The sequence below is a fragment of the Lontra canadensis genome, unplaced genomic scaffold, assembly GCF_010015895.1.
Source record: "Lontra canadensis isolate GAN:19392208 unplaced genomic scaffold, GSC_riverotter_1.0 scaffold23, whole genome shotgun sequence".
Taxonomy (NCBI): Eukaryota; Metazoa; Chordata; class Mammalia; order Carnivora; family Mustelidae; genus Lontra; species Lontra canadensis.
The window spans coordinates 9,410,553-9,426,319 of NW_022631017.1; the positions used below are offsets into that span (position 1 = coordinate 9,410,553).

At 42.4% G+C, this 15,767-nt stretch overlaps 1 protein-coding gene across 4 annotated transcripts; it reads left to right on the plus strand.

The window, feature by feature from the left end:
- The first annotated feature begins 805 nt into the window (after positions 1 to 805).
- SAYSD1 (SAYSVFN motif domain containing 1) lies at positions 806 to 15,235 on the plus strand. 4 transcript variants are annotated; one of them, XR_004383234.1, is made up of 3 exons: positions 806 to 1,095; positions 6,462 to 6,913; positions 15,218 to 15,235. XR_004383234.1 is itself a non-coding variant. In XM_032862298.1 (2 exons), the coding sequence occupies exons 1-2, from the start codon at positions 889 to 891 to the stop codon at positions 6,804 to 6,806; spliced, it is 552 nt and encodes a 183-aa protein (XP_032718189.1). In that variant the 5' UTR covers positions 806 to 888; the 3' UTR covers positions 6,807 to 7,062. The 4 variants fall into 4 exon arrangements, 2 of the variants coding, with proteins under 2 accessions (XP_032718189.1, XP_032718190.1); XR_004383233.1 differs by lacking the exon at positions 15,218 to 15,235 and adding an exon at positions 8,342 to 8,351; XM_032862298.1 differs by lacking the exon at positions 15,218 to 15,235 and having other exon boundaries at positions 6,462 to 7,062.
- Positions 15,236 to 15,767: the final 532 nt, after the last annotated feature.

Sequence of the window (15,767 nt, forward strand, 5' to 3'; positions counted from 1 at the left end):
AAGGGAGCCCTCAGGGCACCAGAAACGTTCTTTTTCTAGGTAGTACTTATATAAGTGTAGTCATCGTTATAAACCCATTCAGCGGTACACTTAAGATTTGTGTATTTTAAGTTGCACCCCAATAAACGTTTTCGTTTTGTTTTTAGTTTCTGAGCCATCTAGACACAGCGAAGGGGTAGTTTGCATTGTGGCAAAAGCAATGATAGAGGGTCTGCACGGCCTGCTGCTGAGTGAGCCCTGACAGTCACCCTCCGAGTGACTCCGAGTGAGATCGCAGACTCGTTTAAAAGGGAAGGGGAGACTGTCCTGTTTCTACTGATCCAGAACCTCCCAGAGATGATGGGGCTTCCTCAATGCCCGGGGACCTTCTGAAACTGGCGCGCAATAGTAGTGCCTAACAGCTAAAGGCAGGCACCATCTGGTGGGGAGGGGATCCCTAAAGGGAGATGGACCTCTGAAGAACTTTCCTCGGAAAAGCCCCCAAGCGAGAGGGGGAACAATATAAGTCTTTATGTTTTAGATTTTTTTTTAAGTTTTTATTTATTCATGTAATCTCTACCCCTAACAGGGGCTCAAACCCAGTTGCCCGAGATCAAGAGTCCTGCGTTCTTCCGACTGGTCCAGCCAGATGCTCCTATGCTTCAATGCTTAACCATTTCGCCTGAGAGTATGACCCTACGACCACGAGCACTTACAACGGACACAAACTGCATATTCCGCTCAAAGAACGTCACAAACCCCGCGCTCGACGCCAGGCCGCCAGCACGCAGGCGCGGCACAGAGCCGTCGCTACGCAGGCGCAGTGCGGCCGGGCACCAGGTACAGCCGAGGGCTGGGGCCCGGCCGGCGGATGCGCGCTCCCGGCGAGCGGGGAGCGAGGCGCGCGCCATGGAACAGCGGTTAGCCGAGTTCCGGGCGGCCAGGAAACGGGCCGGGCTGGCGGCCGAACCTAGCACTTCGAGGGCGAGTGCACAAACCTCAGGAGAGAAGGCGGAAGCAGCTGCGACTCCAAAGGCAGCCCCAGGCTGGCTAAAACGGTTCCTGGTGTGGAAACCGAGGCCTGCGAGTATCCAGGCCCAGCCCAGCCTCGCTCAGGTGAGAGGGAGGCCTCGCCCCGGGAACCTGGCTTCAGGGACGCTGTCGTGGCCTCCCGGGAAACTGCGGCCGAGGCCCCGCCCACTCCCCGCCCACCGCGTGGTAGCCTAAAGGCCACGCCCCCGCCGAGGAGCGGGCCCCGCCCCCTCCTCTGGTTTCCACCTTAGGTGGCGGAGCTGGCGTGCTGGCGCGCTGGCGCCTCCCGCCTGCTCCGGGGTTGGGCTGGGCGTCTCCGGTCACTCATGTCAGCACTGATCCGTGGTTTTAACATTTTCTTTCCAGCTTGCCACCCACGCAGCTCCCGATGCCAGTCGGGAAGCGAGGGTCTAGGGCCCTGGAAGAAAACACCTCTGCTCTTGAGTTATTGTGATGCCCCGTGCCTTCCAGAAACCTCCCCACAACCGCTTTCAGCCGCAGCCCTCCGCTAATGGCGGGTCAAAGGTCTAATTGGATACTGCTAAAAAGTGGCGGTAATTAAGGCTTCCTTTGATTCCGCATCTGGGCCACATGCAGCTGGTAGCCCAAAAAGACTATGCTTTAGAAATGGCATTTGACTACAAGACTTGCAGGTGTGATCCCTCTCACTGCCAGAGGTGGCTGATGCTGGGGCATCGCTACTGAATTAGGGAAACTTACTCAAGTTCAGTAGTGAATGTTCAGGAGAAAACATTGTTTAGACTATTAGATCAGTATTGCAGACTTTTCACCCTTTAATTCTCTTATTTTGCAGATGATCTTGATTCCCATCTTGTATTTTCATTTAGTTTTCACTCAGGTAGAGTGGCAAGGTGCCTTGCAGGTGTGAGACTGGATTATGTACGTTGAAATACAGGACACAACATCAAGGGTGCCTTGAGGCAATCTGTGAAAAAGCCTTTGTATCTCAAAAGTGTAATAAGAGCCAAAAATTCCTTTTAAAAATGAAAATGTATTGGAGGAGAAGTGTGCCTTACTCCTCTTAAAATTATTTATCTTAGTTCATTTATTACTATACTGCACAACATCTGGTTTAGCCAATTTTTTAAACCAAGGAGAACTCACTGTTACTCAGTTTTGATTAGATATTATTCTCCATGACACGCAGGGGTCCATCAGACTTACAGAAAGCGAGTGCAGCAGGGTTTAAACAATCCATTTCCTTGCATGCGGTTTGTCTCAGGATAACTTTATTGTTGATTAGAAGTCACTGAGCACAATTGCTTAAGATTTTAGAATCTACTTTCCTTATGCTCTTTCCTCTCTGCCGTTAAAAAAAAAAGTCTAACCCACACAATGAGTGTTTGCCCGTATGTCTCGTTTCCAAAGGAGTATGAGATCATTGAATTGGACTAGAAAAGCTGAACTTGGAGAAAGTTTCCATCATTTAAAGCCCCAAAACTGATGTCCTGACAAAACGATGACAGGAAATGCTAGACCCACAGTTGGTTTTTATTAATTACTCCGTTTTTCATAAGGCACTCTGTCTTAAGCTCATTTTTATTGACTCCATTATCATTCCTGGCTTTGCTCTGGTGTGAAAATTCTCATTAAATTGTTTCTTTTCCTCCCAATTTACAATCCATCTCTCTTAATAATTTCACTGACACATGGTGGCTTGTCAGACATTTCTTTAGCCTTCTGTTTGTAATTGCTTCTCGGTTGTCATTGATAAGGAAGCATCCATATCCTCCTTACCCCACTCTCCAATATAGCTTGAGGAAAACAGTCCCCAAGATAAAATACTTTTTGTGACAAGCTTCTGCCAAATGAAGACTGGAATGCTTGTGACTTTTTCAGTCCTGTAAAAAAAATCCCTGTCTCCTTCCCCAGGCATATCCCGCAGCACCCTCAGTGTATCATCTAGCTCCCAAGGTGCCCACACATCCTGTGACTCCTCACCCCTACCCTTGGCTCAGGTTGGCCCACCGCTCCAATGCCCTCCTTCTTTGGAGTCACCTGGCTAACTAAGCACAGCTCCCTCCAACCCAGGAATCATCTTTTAATTTCTTCCTTTCTCTCACCATCATTCATTTATTTAGAAAAATTCTATCACGTGCCCACTCTGTTCCAGTTTCTGTCCCGAATCTGGGGAAACAGGGTGATAAGGGCAGACAAAGCCCTGTTCTCAAAGAACTTGCACTTGCATTTGGGGCAACAGTCACTAAACGGAAGAACAGAATAATGAATGCCAGGAAAGCAGAAAAAACAGGATACTGTGCTAATGAATTGGGGGTGACAGGTGCACCTGTCAATGAGGCAGGGCAGGAGGAGGTGGGCATTTTATAATTAGGAGCTACTCTTGGAGAAACCTAGGACAAGGCCAAGGGCACATGTGGTAACATGTTTGCTGAGGTTTATAGGAGCAGAGGGAGCCAGCCAGGTGATGTGACGGGAAGGGGGCATGCCGCTCAACAAGAGCCACAGGTGCAAAGGCCCTGAGGTGAGAAGCAGTTTGATATTTGAGAACTGTAAGTACTTTCCTTAGGCTATGCCTCTGTGTGCTGTGACGACCACAGACACTTCCATCTACAGCTTTCATAGCAGAAGCCACACTAGTACTAAAACAAATGCCAAATAAGGTAAAGGAATTTCTGTATCTTTCCTCTTGTTTTTTCCCTTTCACATTTGGTTTGCCACCCACCCCCCCATCTCCCTTCTAGATCTCTAACCCTTCCCCTTACCATCCCCCATAAAGGCCCCTAATTAAGTACAAAGGGCTGTGGAGGGAGACCATCCTAGGATCCTACACCAGTCTCATCCCTGCCTATCTCTCACTGTGTGACATTAGGGGAGTTACTTCACATCTCAGCATTTCCATATCAGTAAATTGGGATCAATAGTGCCTGTCTCCTGGATGACAGGAGATCAGACATCTTGAAGGCACTCAAAAATGGTGGCCATGAGCATTATTCTTTTTATACTCCCTCAATAATAAACTCAGTCTACAGTGAATTTCAAGTTGTACACATTCAAAATGTATTCCGTACCCCTCAGTCCACCATTTCTCTCTGACTGGTGGTATGTCATCACCCCCATTATGCCCAGTCTTCTTCTCTTACTGGGCCTCCTGCGTGAGCTCATAGTTTCCCTGCTTCTACTCTGGTAGCCCATTCTCTATCTGGCTTAAATATAAATCAGATTACATTAGTTCCCTGCTGAGCCTTTCGGTGATTTCCCTATTGTGTCAAATCTGAAAGGAGCATTTTTTGAAATGACACACATTTACTTAACTGCAAGGGGCACACATTTACTTAACAAATGTGTGTGTGTGTGGAGGGGGTGTGTTGCTGATAGCATGTTAGGGGGTTTTCCAATCTAACTGAAAAGGTAATCATTACAACGTTGACACTAAAAGAGGTTCTTTGAACGAAATAGAACTTCTGAGACAACATAAATCAGATGACCTATATTTTTTATCGAGACCGAATAATGTTTTGTGGTCCCTTTTTAAATGATCATAGCGAAAATGGGGGATATAATTGAAGAAATGAACTAAAAGTTATGCTCTGCATTGAGAACCTATGTGTGGGTTGCTGTGTTTGGCTCTGGAGACATCAAAGGATAGTAAATGGTAGTCCATTGGCCTCCTGGTAGCAATCTAGGGACACATGTGACCTGTATTAAAAGAAAAAACACTTAACTGGCAAACAGTTTGGTGCTCAGTGAGAAAGACAGGCACTCAGTGCTCTGGGAGACAGAGGGGGCACCCCTCCTTGATGGCCAAGGAGGTCAAGCATACACAGTTCACCAGTCATGCCTGTCCTAGGCTACAGGTGGGCAGTGTTTCTGGGTAGTAAGATCTGTTGAACTGGAGTAGAGGTTCATTGATAGAGCAATGGATTGTGGATTGTGTCATACAGGGAATTTTTTAAACCATTGTTTTTCAGACTACAAATTGCGACCCATTGGTGGATGGTGAAATCAATTTAGAGGATCTAGTCCTCTGCTAAAGATGAATTTTTAAAAATGGAATAGAAAATGAGAATTTCATATGTGGTGATGAATATTTGTTGGTTTGTGAAACTTTTTCTATTTTTTTTATATGTTTATACACTGGGTCCCAGTACAAAATGTACTTCTTTTTTTTTTTTTTTTAAAGATTTTATTTATTTATTTCACAGAGAGAGATCACAAGTAGGCAGAGAGGCAGGCAGAGAGAGAGATAGAGGAGGAAGCGGGTTCTCTGCGGAGCAGAGAGCCCGATGCGGGACTCGATCCCAGGACCCTGAGATCATGACCTGAGCCGAAGGCAGAGGCTTAACCCACTGAGCCACCCAGGCGCCCCCAAAATGTACTTCTTATTATGGGCCGTACCCAAAAAAGTTTGGAAAAATGCTGGACTAGAGATCAGGCCTCCCTAAAGCTATCTAAATACCTGTTTCTCCCATTAGCACCCAACACAGGGGCCTATGTACTGGCATTTCTATGTATTAAATAAATGGAAGGCATTGCTTGGATTCCAGCCCATGGAGTTTAAATTTTAACTTGTAGGCAGTAAAATTTGTTGAAGGTTTGTGAACAGGAGGTTGGTGGGTGTTGTAGGAAATTCACTTAGCACTTTACATAGGATGGTTTGGAGAGGGAAGAGATAGGAGGCAGGGAGTCCAGTTAGGAGACACACTGCCTGGACCTGGCGGTGAGTAGGATGGTCCCAGGATGGAAAGGTTGTGGCTATCCTAATGATTTGTTTAATTTTTTAAAGATTTTATATATTTGTCAGAGAAAGAAAGAGCACAAGCAGGGGGAGCGGCAGGCAGAAGGAGAAGCAGGCTCTCCTCCAAGTAAGGAGCCGGATGTGGGACTTGATCCCAGGACTCTGGAATCATGACCTGAGCTGAAGGCAAATGCTTAACCTGAGCTGAAGGCAAATGCTTAACCTGAGCCACCCAGGTGCCTCTGATGATTTGTTTTTAATAAGTGGAAGGGATTTTTGTTTCCTGTTTTGGATATAGTCCTCATTTTAGAATCATGTCACTCACAAGACTGTAGCTCATCTAATCAAATCAATAAACGTATCGATTCTGTGTGTGAAGCATTAGGTGTAGTTGTTGCATGATCAATTATGGGGAATTTCTGTACGGGGCTCAGATGAGCTCTTGTTAGCAGCAGACTAATCTGAGGAAGTGACTCCCACAAATGGGAATCCATCCGAATGCCGTCAGGTTTTTATCAGGTCACATCTCACTAAGTGCAGATCAGTTTTGATTCAGTCCAAGCAGGGCACAGGAGCTCCTTGGAGATGATTGTTTTAGAGAGCATGGCCAGAAAATAGAAATCAATGAGCCGGAAGCCTTTCCAGAGCAGTGAGAGCTGTCTCTCCAGATTGGTTTTGATCCTCTGAGCCCTGTTACCCTTTATTCTTACTTTTGTTTGTTTGTGTGTCCTAGGAAGCGGCTCGGCCTGGGACCAGCACATCACAGCCACCACAGAATACAGCCATTCCTCTGCCAGCACCCCGGGACCAGTCTTTCCTGACCAATGTCACCTTCCTGAAGGTTCTTCTCTGGTTGGTCCTGCTGGGACTGTTTGTGGAACTGGAATTTGGCCTGGCCTATTTTGTCCTGTCCTTGTTCTACTGGATGTATGTCGGGACACGAGGCCCTGAAGAGAAGAGAGAGGGAGAGAAGAGTGCCTACTCTGTATTCAACCCAGGCTGCGAAGCCATCCAGGGCACCCTGACTGCAGAGCAGTTTGAACGCGAGTTACAGTTCAGACCCCTGGAGGGGAGATAGGTCCAACTCTCTTGTTGTGCGGCTGGCCTCCCACGTGGTCCTCCTCGCCCTTGGACGTGGGCTTGTGGGTTTGATTTCAGGTGCCCACGACTAAGGACAGCTTGCAGGTTAGTTCTGTGACTGTGAAGTTCTACATTTTTTCCCAGATCTTTTACTGCAGTTTTATCTCTGAACTTTTCTTTGGTTTTGGTGAAACCCTCTGAAAGACACTCACTGTGGATCTGATGCAATTTATAAAAGTTACGTACTCAGGAAAGAAATGTTTGTCTCATTATTTGAGAAAGGTGGTTTTCAGAGCATTAGAAGGGCACTGAGGAGAAGGAGATGGTTTGAAAGAATGGGGAGGTACATCAGGACTGTGTATTAAATAAGTGTTCTCTTTAAAAGTCTTTTCATATTTATAGCACTTCCCCCTCCACCCCAAAAGTTTAAGTTGTAAGTTTCGCTTTTTATTTTTGGGTTTTTTTGTTGTTGATGATGATGTTTGTTTTTTCATTGTTTTGTGGTTTTTGTTTTTTCCTTCCTGCTTTAAATCTTGCTTTTCTTGGTCGTTAATGGTATTGAAAAATAAAATATCTTTAAAACACCTGCTTTTCAGAAACAGATCCCCACTGCCCATCACCGTCTTCCACTCTTCTCAGTTATTCTGCACGCACTCAATGATGAAAGATATGAGAAGACAGAGTCCTAAGTGACAGGTGTGGGGGGGGCATTTCACAAAGTCAGTATTGGTTGATTTGGTAAGTGGTTATTCATGGTAAATTCAGCAAGAGAGAAATTCTTGAGTGTGTTCAAATAAGAGCTGTGGAAGTGGAACTCCAGACTTATTGGCTGCTCCATGTGTTTCTTACATTCCAAGAGCTGTAGAGTAAGCAGTCCTGTCGCCTGTGGCCTCAGGTGAGAAATTATATAAAAAGTGGTAACCAGACATGATTCAGTCGTCCTTCCTTTTCCAGTACAAAGTTAGAGTTTGGATTCATTAAAATTGGGCAAAGCAAACCATCAAATATCTTTGTCATGGTTGGCACTGATAAGTAAGAAGAGTCTTGTTTTAAAGCCATAGTTTTTTCTTAACTTAAGATTTTAAGAAATTAATGATTCCTCAATAGGTTTTCAACTTCAGAATTCAGTCATTCTTATATTATGACAGTAACTTTAGTATTTATGAGATGTTACTAAACAATGGGTGCTTGTTGCTAAATTCTTGTTTCATTCTTGCCTAATTTGCTTATTATAGCAAAACCGTAGCTCAATTTAAATTTAACTTGTATTCACTGAGTGCCAGCACTCTGGTAGGTGCTTGAAATAGGATAATGAAAAAAGCAGACATACACTCATTGCTCTGAGCATATGGTCCAGCTGGGAGTGGGGTGCTGGACAAAGTAAAGCAAGCAATATCAATAACAGAGTCAGGTGGGGCGCCTTGCTGGCTCAGTTGGAAGGGCATATGACTCTTGGTCTTGGGGTCATGAATTCAGGGCCCATGTTGGGCATACAGATTAGTTAAACTAAATAAATAATTTAAAAAATAATAGAGTGAGATAAGTTTCAGTAGTAGGAAGAATTTAGAGGGGATATTCTCGTGAATCACACTTTGTGGCTAACTAACCCATGTGTTTCAGTCCTTGTTGAACATTCTTCTCATCTGCTGATCATCTCTCCCTCTGCTGACTGGGAGTTTAGCTGTCCCTCGGAGGGACACACTTAAGCACACGTTTCCTTTAGCTCATGAACAAGTCTTTTCTTTCTTGACTTCTATCTAAGTGTGGGAAACACATGAATCTTTATGAAACCGACAAGTTTTTATTGTATTTAAGGATATCTGGTATTGTTTCCTGACTTATTTTCTTCAGGCTGTCTTCATTTCTCTGCTATTTTATTTGGGCTTTTACATTTCATGAAAGTCAAATACAAGGAGGAAATATCGCTGCTCAAAGACACACTCCAATGCCCAATTCAGTAAGCCTTGTTCTCAGGAAGAATTTTCATTTTAAAAAATGTGATTCAAATTTTTACCTAAAACAAAGTGCCTGTAACTCTGAATGGGGAACATTTGATCCAATTAGCAATCTCAGCAAACTAGAGACTTCGCTTAAGCAAAGCAGAGACTCAACTTAGGAGAGGATCACACTAGCATTCTTTGAAAATGTAGCTATTTATAATGAGGTACAGCTTGATTGCCATAAACCTGTCTTTCCTGGGATTTTCTGTGCACAAGCTGTCACCTCTCTTTCCTCACCTCTTGCCAAAGGTTGCATGTAATGACAGCATTAACTTCTAGGAAAAGTGGGGTGTGAACCAATTAAATGCATGGCAGGGAAGAGAGGAAGGGACAGTGTATGTATTTGCTGTTCTTACCAGACCATTAAGCTTTAGGTGAAGTCTTGATTTCCTGAATTTAGAAAGGCCTATTGATCTCAGAATTTCTGCTCAGGGCCCTACCATTAGCTCAGCAAGCAGCTTCCATTAAAGGCCGCCTCTGTCACCAGGGAACTTGAAATCCCAGAGATGCATTCTGTCCCTATGATTGCTGTGTGCACGGGTGAGGTCATTTCTGTCCGAATCTTACAAGAAAATTGGTTTTTGCTTTTATTCACATTATCCTGTCTTGTCTATTCACAGAGACTTTGAAATGAACCTCTACTTGTAGGGCTGGAAGGAACCCCAAAATGCCACCAAATGCATCCCCCTCACCTTGGGCACTTTATTCCTGACAGTTTCTTTTTGTTTTCCTAGTGACCCTCTAAGAAGAATCCAGGTACAAGATGTAGGCACTTTTTAGGAAATTCTTTACTGAAAGAACTTAAGCCACCCACATTATTTCTTATCTAATCTCAGGGGACACAGAGCATCCTTCCAACCAGTGGACTGTTACTCTATTCTCTCTCAATCCTCCCTGTCCTTCAGGCTAAATTGTCCACGTTGTATCTCTCGGACAATCAATTTCAAGTTAGCCCCAACCTGCTGTGAGGTTCCAGCCTCCTTCCTGTGAGGTCAGGGCAGGGGTCAATGTCCCAGTTGGTGGGTGCAGTGAGTGACTTTTCTCGAAAGCTCTAGAGTTTCACCGGTGATGGTTTACGTATATATATCTTATGCTATTAGGGATGTACTTTGAGTGTGAGAGGTCTTCCACATTTGCCTTTTGACTGATCTCGTCATTAAGATTAGGCTCTTAAGCTTTGTGCTAAAATTTTTTTAAAAAGGAAGTTATACAATTGGCAGAACGATGATCTTCAGCTGGGCAGAAAAAAGTAAAATTCTGACTGCATGTTTTGTTTCCTGCCAGTCACACTGTTAGCTATCTACCAGCAAATAATTTGTATTTAGGCTTGACGCTGCTGGGGAACCAGTAAGTGAGCTTGGCCAGTTGGTCTGAGAGCCAGGATACCTGGTGGGGCTGGGATGCCATGGAGCGTCTTGCCACCAGGGGGTAGCATAGAGCTGCTGCTATACATCCTGGTCCCTTCCCAACACTTGGTAATTTATGTAATGTGGAAAACCCACTGGGATGTTTATCTGAACCACTTGTGCTGCCTTTTTAAGAGTTCTTTTCACTTCAAGATTCACAGAGGAAAGGGCTCATCAGAGGTCCTGGGAAAGGCACAGAAAGCTACCAGAAGTGATTTATACCGATATTTTAAAATAAAACAACAGCCAGTCTCTAGACTTAGGAGGCAGCATGGCACTTGGGGTTAGCACTGTGCTTGTTTATACCAGAGCTTTGTAGGGGGGTGGGGTTGGGGAAAGGGGGATACTAGAAACGTACAAGCTGGCAGAGAAACTTGACCCCCAAGCCAAAGAAAGTAAAATCTGAACTCTATGCTCTGGCTTTTGTCACATGCTTTTTTATTTTGCAACATTGGAACATTGATAAAGCCAGATAAAGATCTGGATCTCTCAGAAAGCTGAGAGAGAAGACAAAGGACACAGAGAACCACATTATAAGGCATATAACATAATACAGATGTTTATAAAGGTCTAAAGGTCTAAGTGTGTGTGTGTTAGGGGAGGAGTTATGAGAAGGAGAGATCATGTTCAAATCTAAATTGTAGACTACATAGGATTGTCACTTTCAAATGAAAATACTATTTCCTTAACAAGCCATAGATGAATATTTTGAAAAGTATGGACTGTGGACCAACTGCTTTAGAAACTCTTGTAATGATGCTCAAATGCAGATTCCAGGGCCCTGCCTAGACCCCACTGCCTGAGAATGTATGGCAGTAGTGCCCTGAGAATCTGCATTTTAACAGCCTCCTTTGGGCAAGCTCCAGTTCACCAAAGATCAAGAGCCACTACATAAATCACAAATGTTGGGGCGCCTGGGTGGCTCAGTCATTAAGCGTCTGCCTTTGGCTCAGGCCATGATCCCAGCGTCCTGGGATCGAGCCCTGCGGGGAGCCTGCTTCTCCCTCTCCCTCTGCCTCTCCCCCTGCTTGTGTTCCCTCTCTCTCTCTCTCTGTCAAATAAAGTATTTTTTTTTTAATTACAAATGTTAAAATAGGAAGGAAACAGTGTGTATTAGATCCAAGCAAAGAAAGATGGGTATGTATTTTAAAAAGGGGTAACAAGGTTTGCCATTTTTCAAACTGTTCACCTGGAACACACAGAGAAAAAGAACCCCCTGCCTGGCTTTAAACTACTGAGGAACTAGCTCCAAAGACTATAAGATAAAGATGTGTTATTTTTGAAGCTTTCTTTGTAAATAATTATTACAAAAAGAAGTATGTGCTCATTTTAAAACATGTTGGAACTATAGAAAAGAATATTTTTATTTTTGTACTCACATGCATATATGTCAGAGTTCAAGAGACACAGAAGATATGCTGGACTAGAATCTCCCTCCCCCACGTCCTGCTGTGCTCTGTCCAGCCCACAAATGATAGCACACTATGCACGCCATCCTGCCCTTTGCTTTCTTTTTTCTCTTAGGTTTTGGGCTTTATTTACATGCACCTAACATTTTTATGTAAGAGAATGACATGATCCAACTTTCATTTTTAAGAGATCACCTGGACTGTCATGTGGCAAGTGGATTCTCCGTTGCCTTCATTCGTCCATCTGTCCATCCACCCACCCACCCCATCCATTCATCCATTCATTTATGGAGCACCTGATCTTTTTGTTCCCATGCGTGAAAATGTTCGCATGTTTTTATTCAGCTAGCTTTTAAGATTTTTCTTAACAGATATTGACAGTATGGCAAAATTATTGAATTATGAAGTATATTTATACATTCTATTTTTTATGTTAAAGTGGAAGGTTTAAATTTGGGGAAACCAATAATATTAATGATAATTAAAAACTAAATTGAAATATCCTACAAGTCAACACAATAAAAATTACAAATATTTTAGAAAAAGAACCAAGTAAAATCTGTAACCATTTATTTCCAAAACAAATACATTTGTGCATTCATCAATTTAACAGCATTTTACTGAATAAATTTTTTTACTAAATTCATTCATCAATGAAAGAATTATAATCCGTAAATGTGACCAAATGAGACATAATAATCTATGAACCAGCACTTGCTTTTTAAACTTCTATGACTATATCATATCTCTCCGTATCTATCTGCCCATCTTTATCCATTGATCTGTTGGTCTGTCCTGTCTTCAGGTTTGGGCCATTTCTTGTGAATAGAATCAGAAACCTAACAGAGTATCTACTGTGCAGGTTGATGGAGCAACTAATCTTTGCCAGACCTGGTGCTGGGCTCTGAGCACACAGAGAACATAGACAAGGTCCCTTTTCTCAAGGAGCTCACAGTCAAATGGGAGAGGCAGCCAATAATCAGATAGTTACTGTGGTAAGCGCTATGACGGTGTGATGGCTAAATGTGGATCAGAGCATAGAGAAGGGGATCAGAACACTCAGGGGTTGGGAAGGGCCAAAGTCACCTAAAGGTGACATTGTATTGAGTTTGAAGGAGCATCTTGTACTCCCCAGAAAAAGAGGCGGGGGCAAAGAGATAGCCTTTCAGTCACAGGAAACCACCTAGGAAAAAGGTGACAAGAGGGAGACTAGGGTGCTTGGGAAAAAGTGATGTATTCTGAGGACTTATATTACTTCTTCCAACTGGTTGTTCCATATATATATATATATAAATATATATACACACACACACACACACACATATATATATATGGAAACTATTGATTTCAGCATGTTAATTTTGTTATAGATCTTGTCCTTTATTGAATTTTTTTTTACTAATTATAGTGGTGTTTCACTTGATTCTCCTGGATTTTCCACATAGATTTTTTTTCTTTTCCAGTAAAGTAAAATTTAACTCCTCTTTTTCCAGCTTTTATGCCCTTGTTTTTTCTCTTTACCTAATAACAGCGGCTAGAACATCTAGAAAAATGTTAAATCAGAATGATAGTCAATGATGTCTTTGTCTTGTTCTTGACCTTAATGAGCATGTTTTAGTATTTTCCCACTAAGCGTGTTGCTGGCTCTGTGGTAAGTGGATGGCTAATTATCATCTGTATTTATGTTATTAAAAGGCTTTTTTCTTCTTAAATTCAGAATGGATGTTGCATTTCACAAAATCTCCTTCAGTGTAGCGGAGATAAATTATGTGATTTTTCTCTTTGACCAATTAATGCGATCAGTTTATATATTTACTTACATTAAACCATCCTTTTATTCCTGGAATAAATGACTCTTGATTTTAAAGGACTGTTCTTGTAATGTGCTGATAGACTCTTGCCATTTTTAATCAATCATTTTCATGAGGTGATAGTATTTTTTTAGTATTTCTCAGGTTTGGGAATATATAAAAGCCTATTTTTCATTACAGATTGTCCCACTTTCATCATTATAAAAAGCCATATTTGTGTTCTTCATTAATTTTTGCCTGAATTCGTCCTTATCTGATGTTAAGATTGGGACCCCTGCTTGCTTTTTGTTTGAATTTGTCAAGCACGCCTCTGTGCACACTGTAGTTTTCAGCCTGAGCCCTTTTGGTCAGGTGTGTTGCTTGTATGTAGGGAATAATTGAATTTTACTCTGTAATACATTAGGGGACCATTTTTCTTTTAATAGGTGAGTTTAGCTCATTTTTATTTATTGAGTCTTGTTTATCTCATCACACGTTACGCTTTCTGTTTATATTGGTAATTTTACTACTTGGTCTCTGTTCCTTGTTTTGTTTTCCCCTTTCCCCTTTGTGTGTGTGTTTCTTTTGATGATTTAGAAAACTTAGATTTCTGTTCCAAAGGTTTTTTTTTTACACTTTTATTACTTAATCCTTTGGATTTTTAGCCAGTATTTGTTCATATCATGTAAAAAACAAGTGTAAAAAGTTAGTATTTCCACCTTCTCCCTACTTCTCTCCATTTCCTCAATACTCAATCCTGTTGACTGATTGGTTAATCGACTTCCCATTTTTAAATATAATTATAACTTATTACTTATTTATTAGCCTTAAATCACAGATTGCTACCTATGGCTATGAAAGATGAGGGAATTAGCATAACAACACCGCTGTACACCTATCACCCATTTTTCTTTGATTTTATTAGTTATATCATTACTATATTGTTTAGATTAATAAGAGCCACATTTTGTTCTTTAATTATCATGTATACATTTGTTTTAGTCTCAGTCCTGCCTATAATTGATATTTTTTTAACTTCATGATAAGCTGTAAAAAATTCCCACGTCCTTCTACAATATTGACTTTGCCAGCCGCTAATACTTCTGTATAGATAAATGTATCATTATTTATTTAGCCAATCCTTAATTATTATTAACCATTAATTTGTAGCCAGTGTTTACTAGTATGAATAGTATAAATAAGCTAACCTCTTTGAAATTTAAAACCATATCTCAGACACTTAGAAAAGAGTAATTAGAGGGGTGCCTGGGTGACTCAGTGAGCTAAGTGTCTGCCTTTGGGTCATGATCTCAGGGTTGTAGGATCAAGTCCCACATCAGGCTCTCTGCTCAGCAGGGTGCCTGCTTCCCCCTCCCGTCTCTGCCTGCCTCTCTGCCTACTTGTAACACATCTCTCTCTCTGTAAAAATAAGATAAAATAAAATCTTTAAAAAAAAAAGAATAATTAGAGACCAATCATGATAGTGGTCTCAAACCCTAGTGACCATTCAGATCTCCTGGGAATCTTGTTAAAATGAAGATTCTGATTCTATAGGTCTGGAGCAAGGCCTAAGATTCTGCATTTCAAATAAGTTCCAAGGGGCTGCTGATGCTATGGGTCTTCAGACCATACTTTGAGTAGCAAGGTCTTTGAATACGCTTTGTGTCTGGAGTTTTGCTCAAATGAAAAAAAAAATGCTAGAAAACATACTCCGTAGCAGTGGTTCTCATTGTGCCCTGTGACGCATTTAAAATATTAGGAAGTTACTGTGATTCATGAATGTTCATTTTGCCATTTTATTAAGGTGTCTGCAAGGAGACCCTGTGTTTTACACCTGCTGGCTCGCCTGGGCCTAGCGGGGGTGTGGCCATGGGAGACTGCCAGATGTGCATGTTGCCAACCGGGGGAAAACAGCCGAGAACCTACAGACCAGCAAGGAGGCAGAGTTCAGACAGGCACGCTGGAGTGAGCTGGCAAAGAGATGTCTGAACTCCTGTCCCTGGGGGACACATCTTTCGTGTGGTGGTTGGTTGGTGGTTTATTGGTTTTATCCTACCAGGCCCTAGGTGATCTGGCCCCTACGTGCCTCTCCCAGTTATACTCACTTCCTTCATGTTCATCAGACACGGGGTTAGCAAAAAAAAAAAAAAAAAGGTTTGGCCTTCCTCTGGACAGGGCTGGACAGTAAATAGTTTTGTTGAGTGTACATACCATCTTTGTCACAATGACTCAACTTTGCCATCAAAGAGCAAAAGCAGCCATGGGAGACAATATGTGGACAGATGAGAATGCCAATAAAACTTTGTTTATAAAACTGAGCAGTGAGCCATAGTTTGCTGACCCCTCCTCCAACA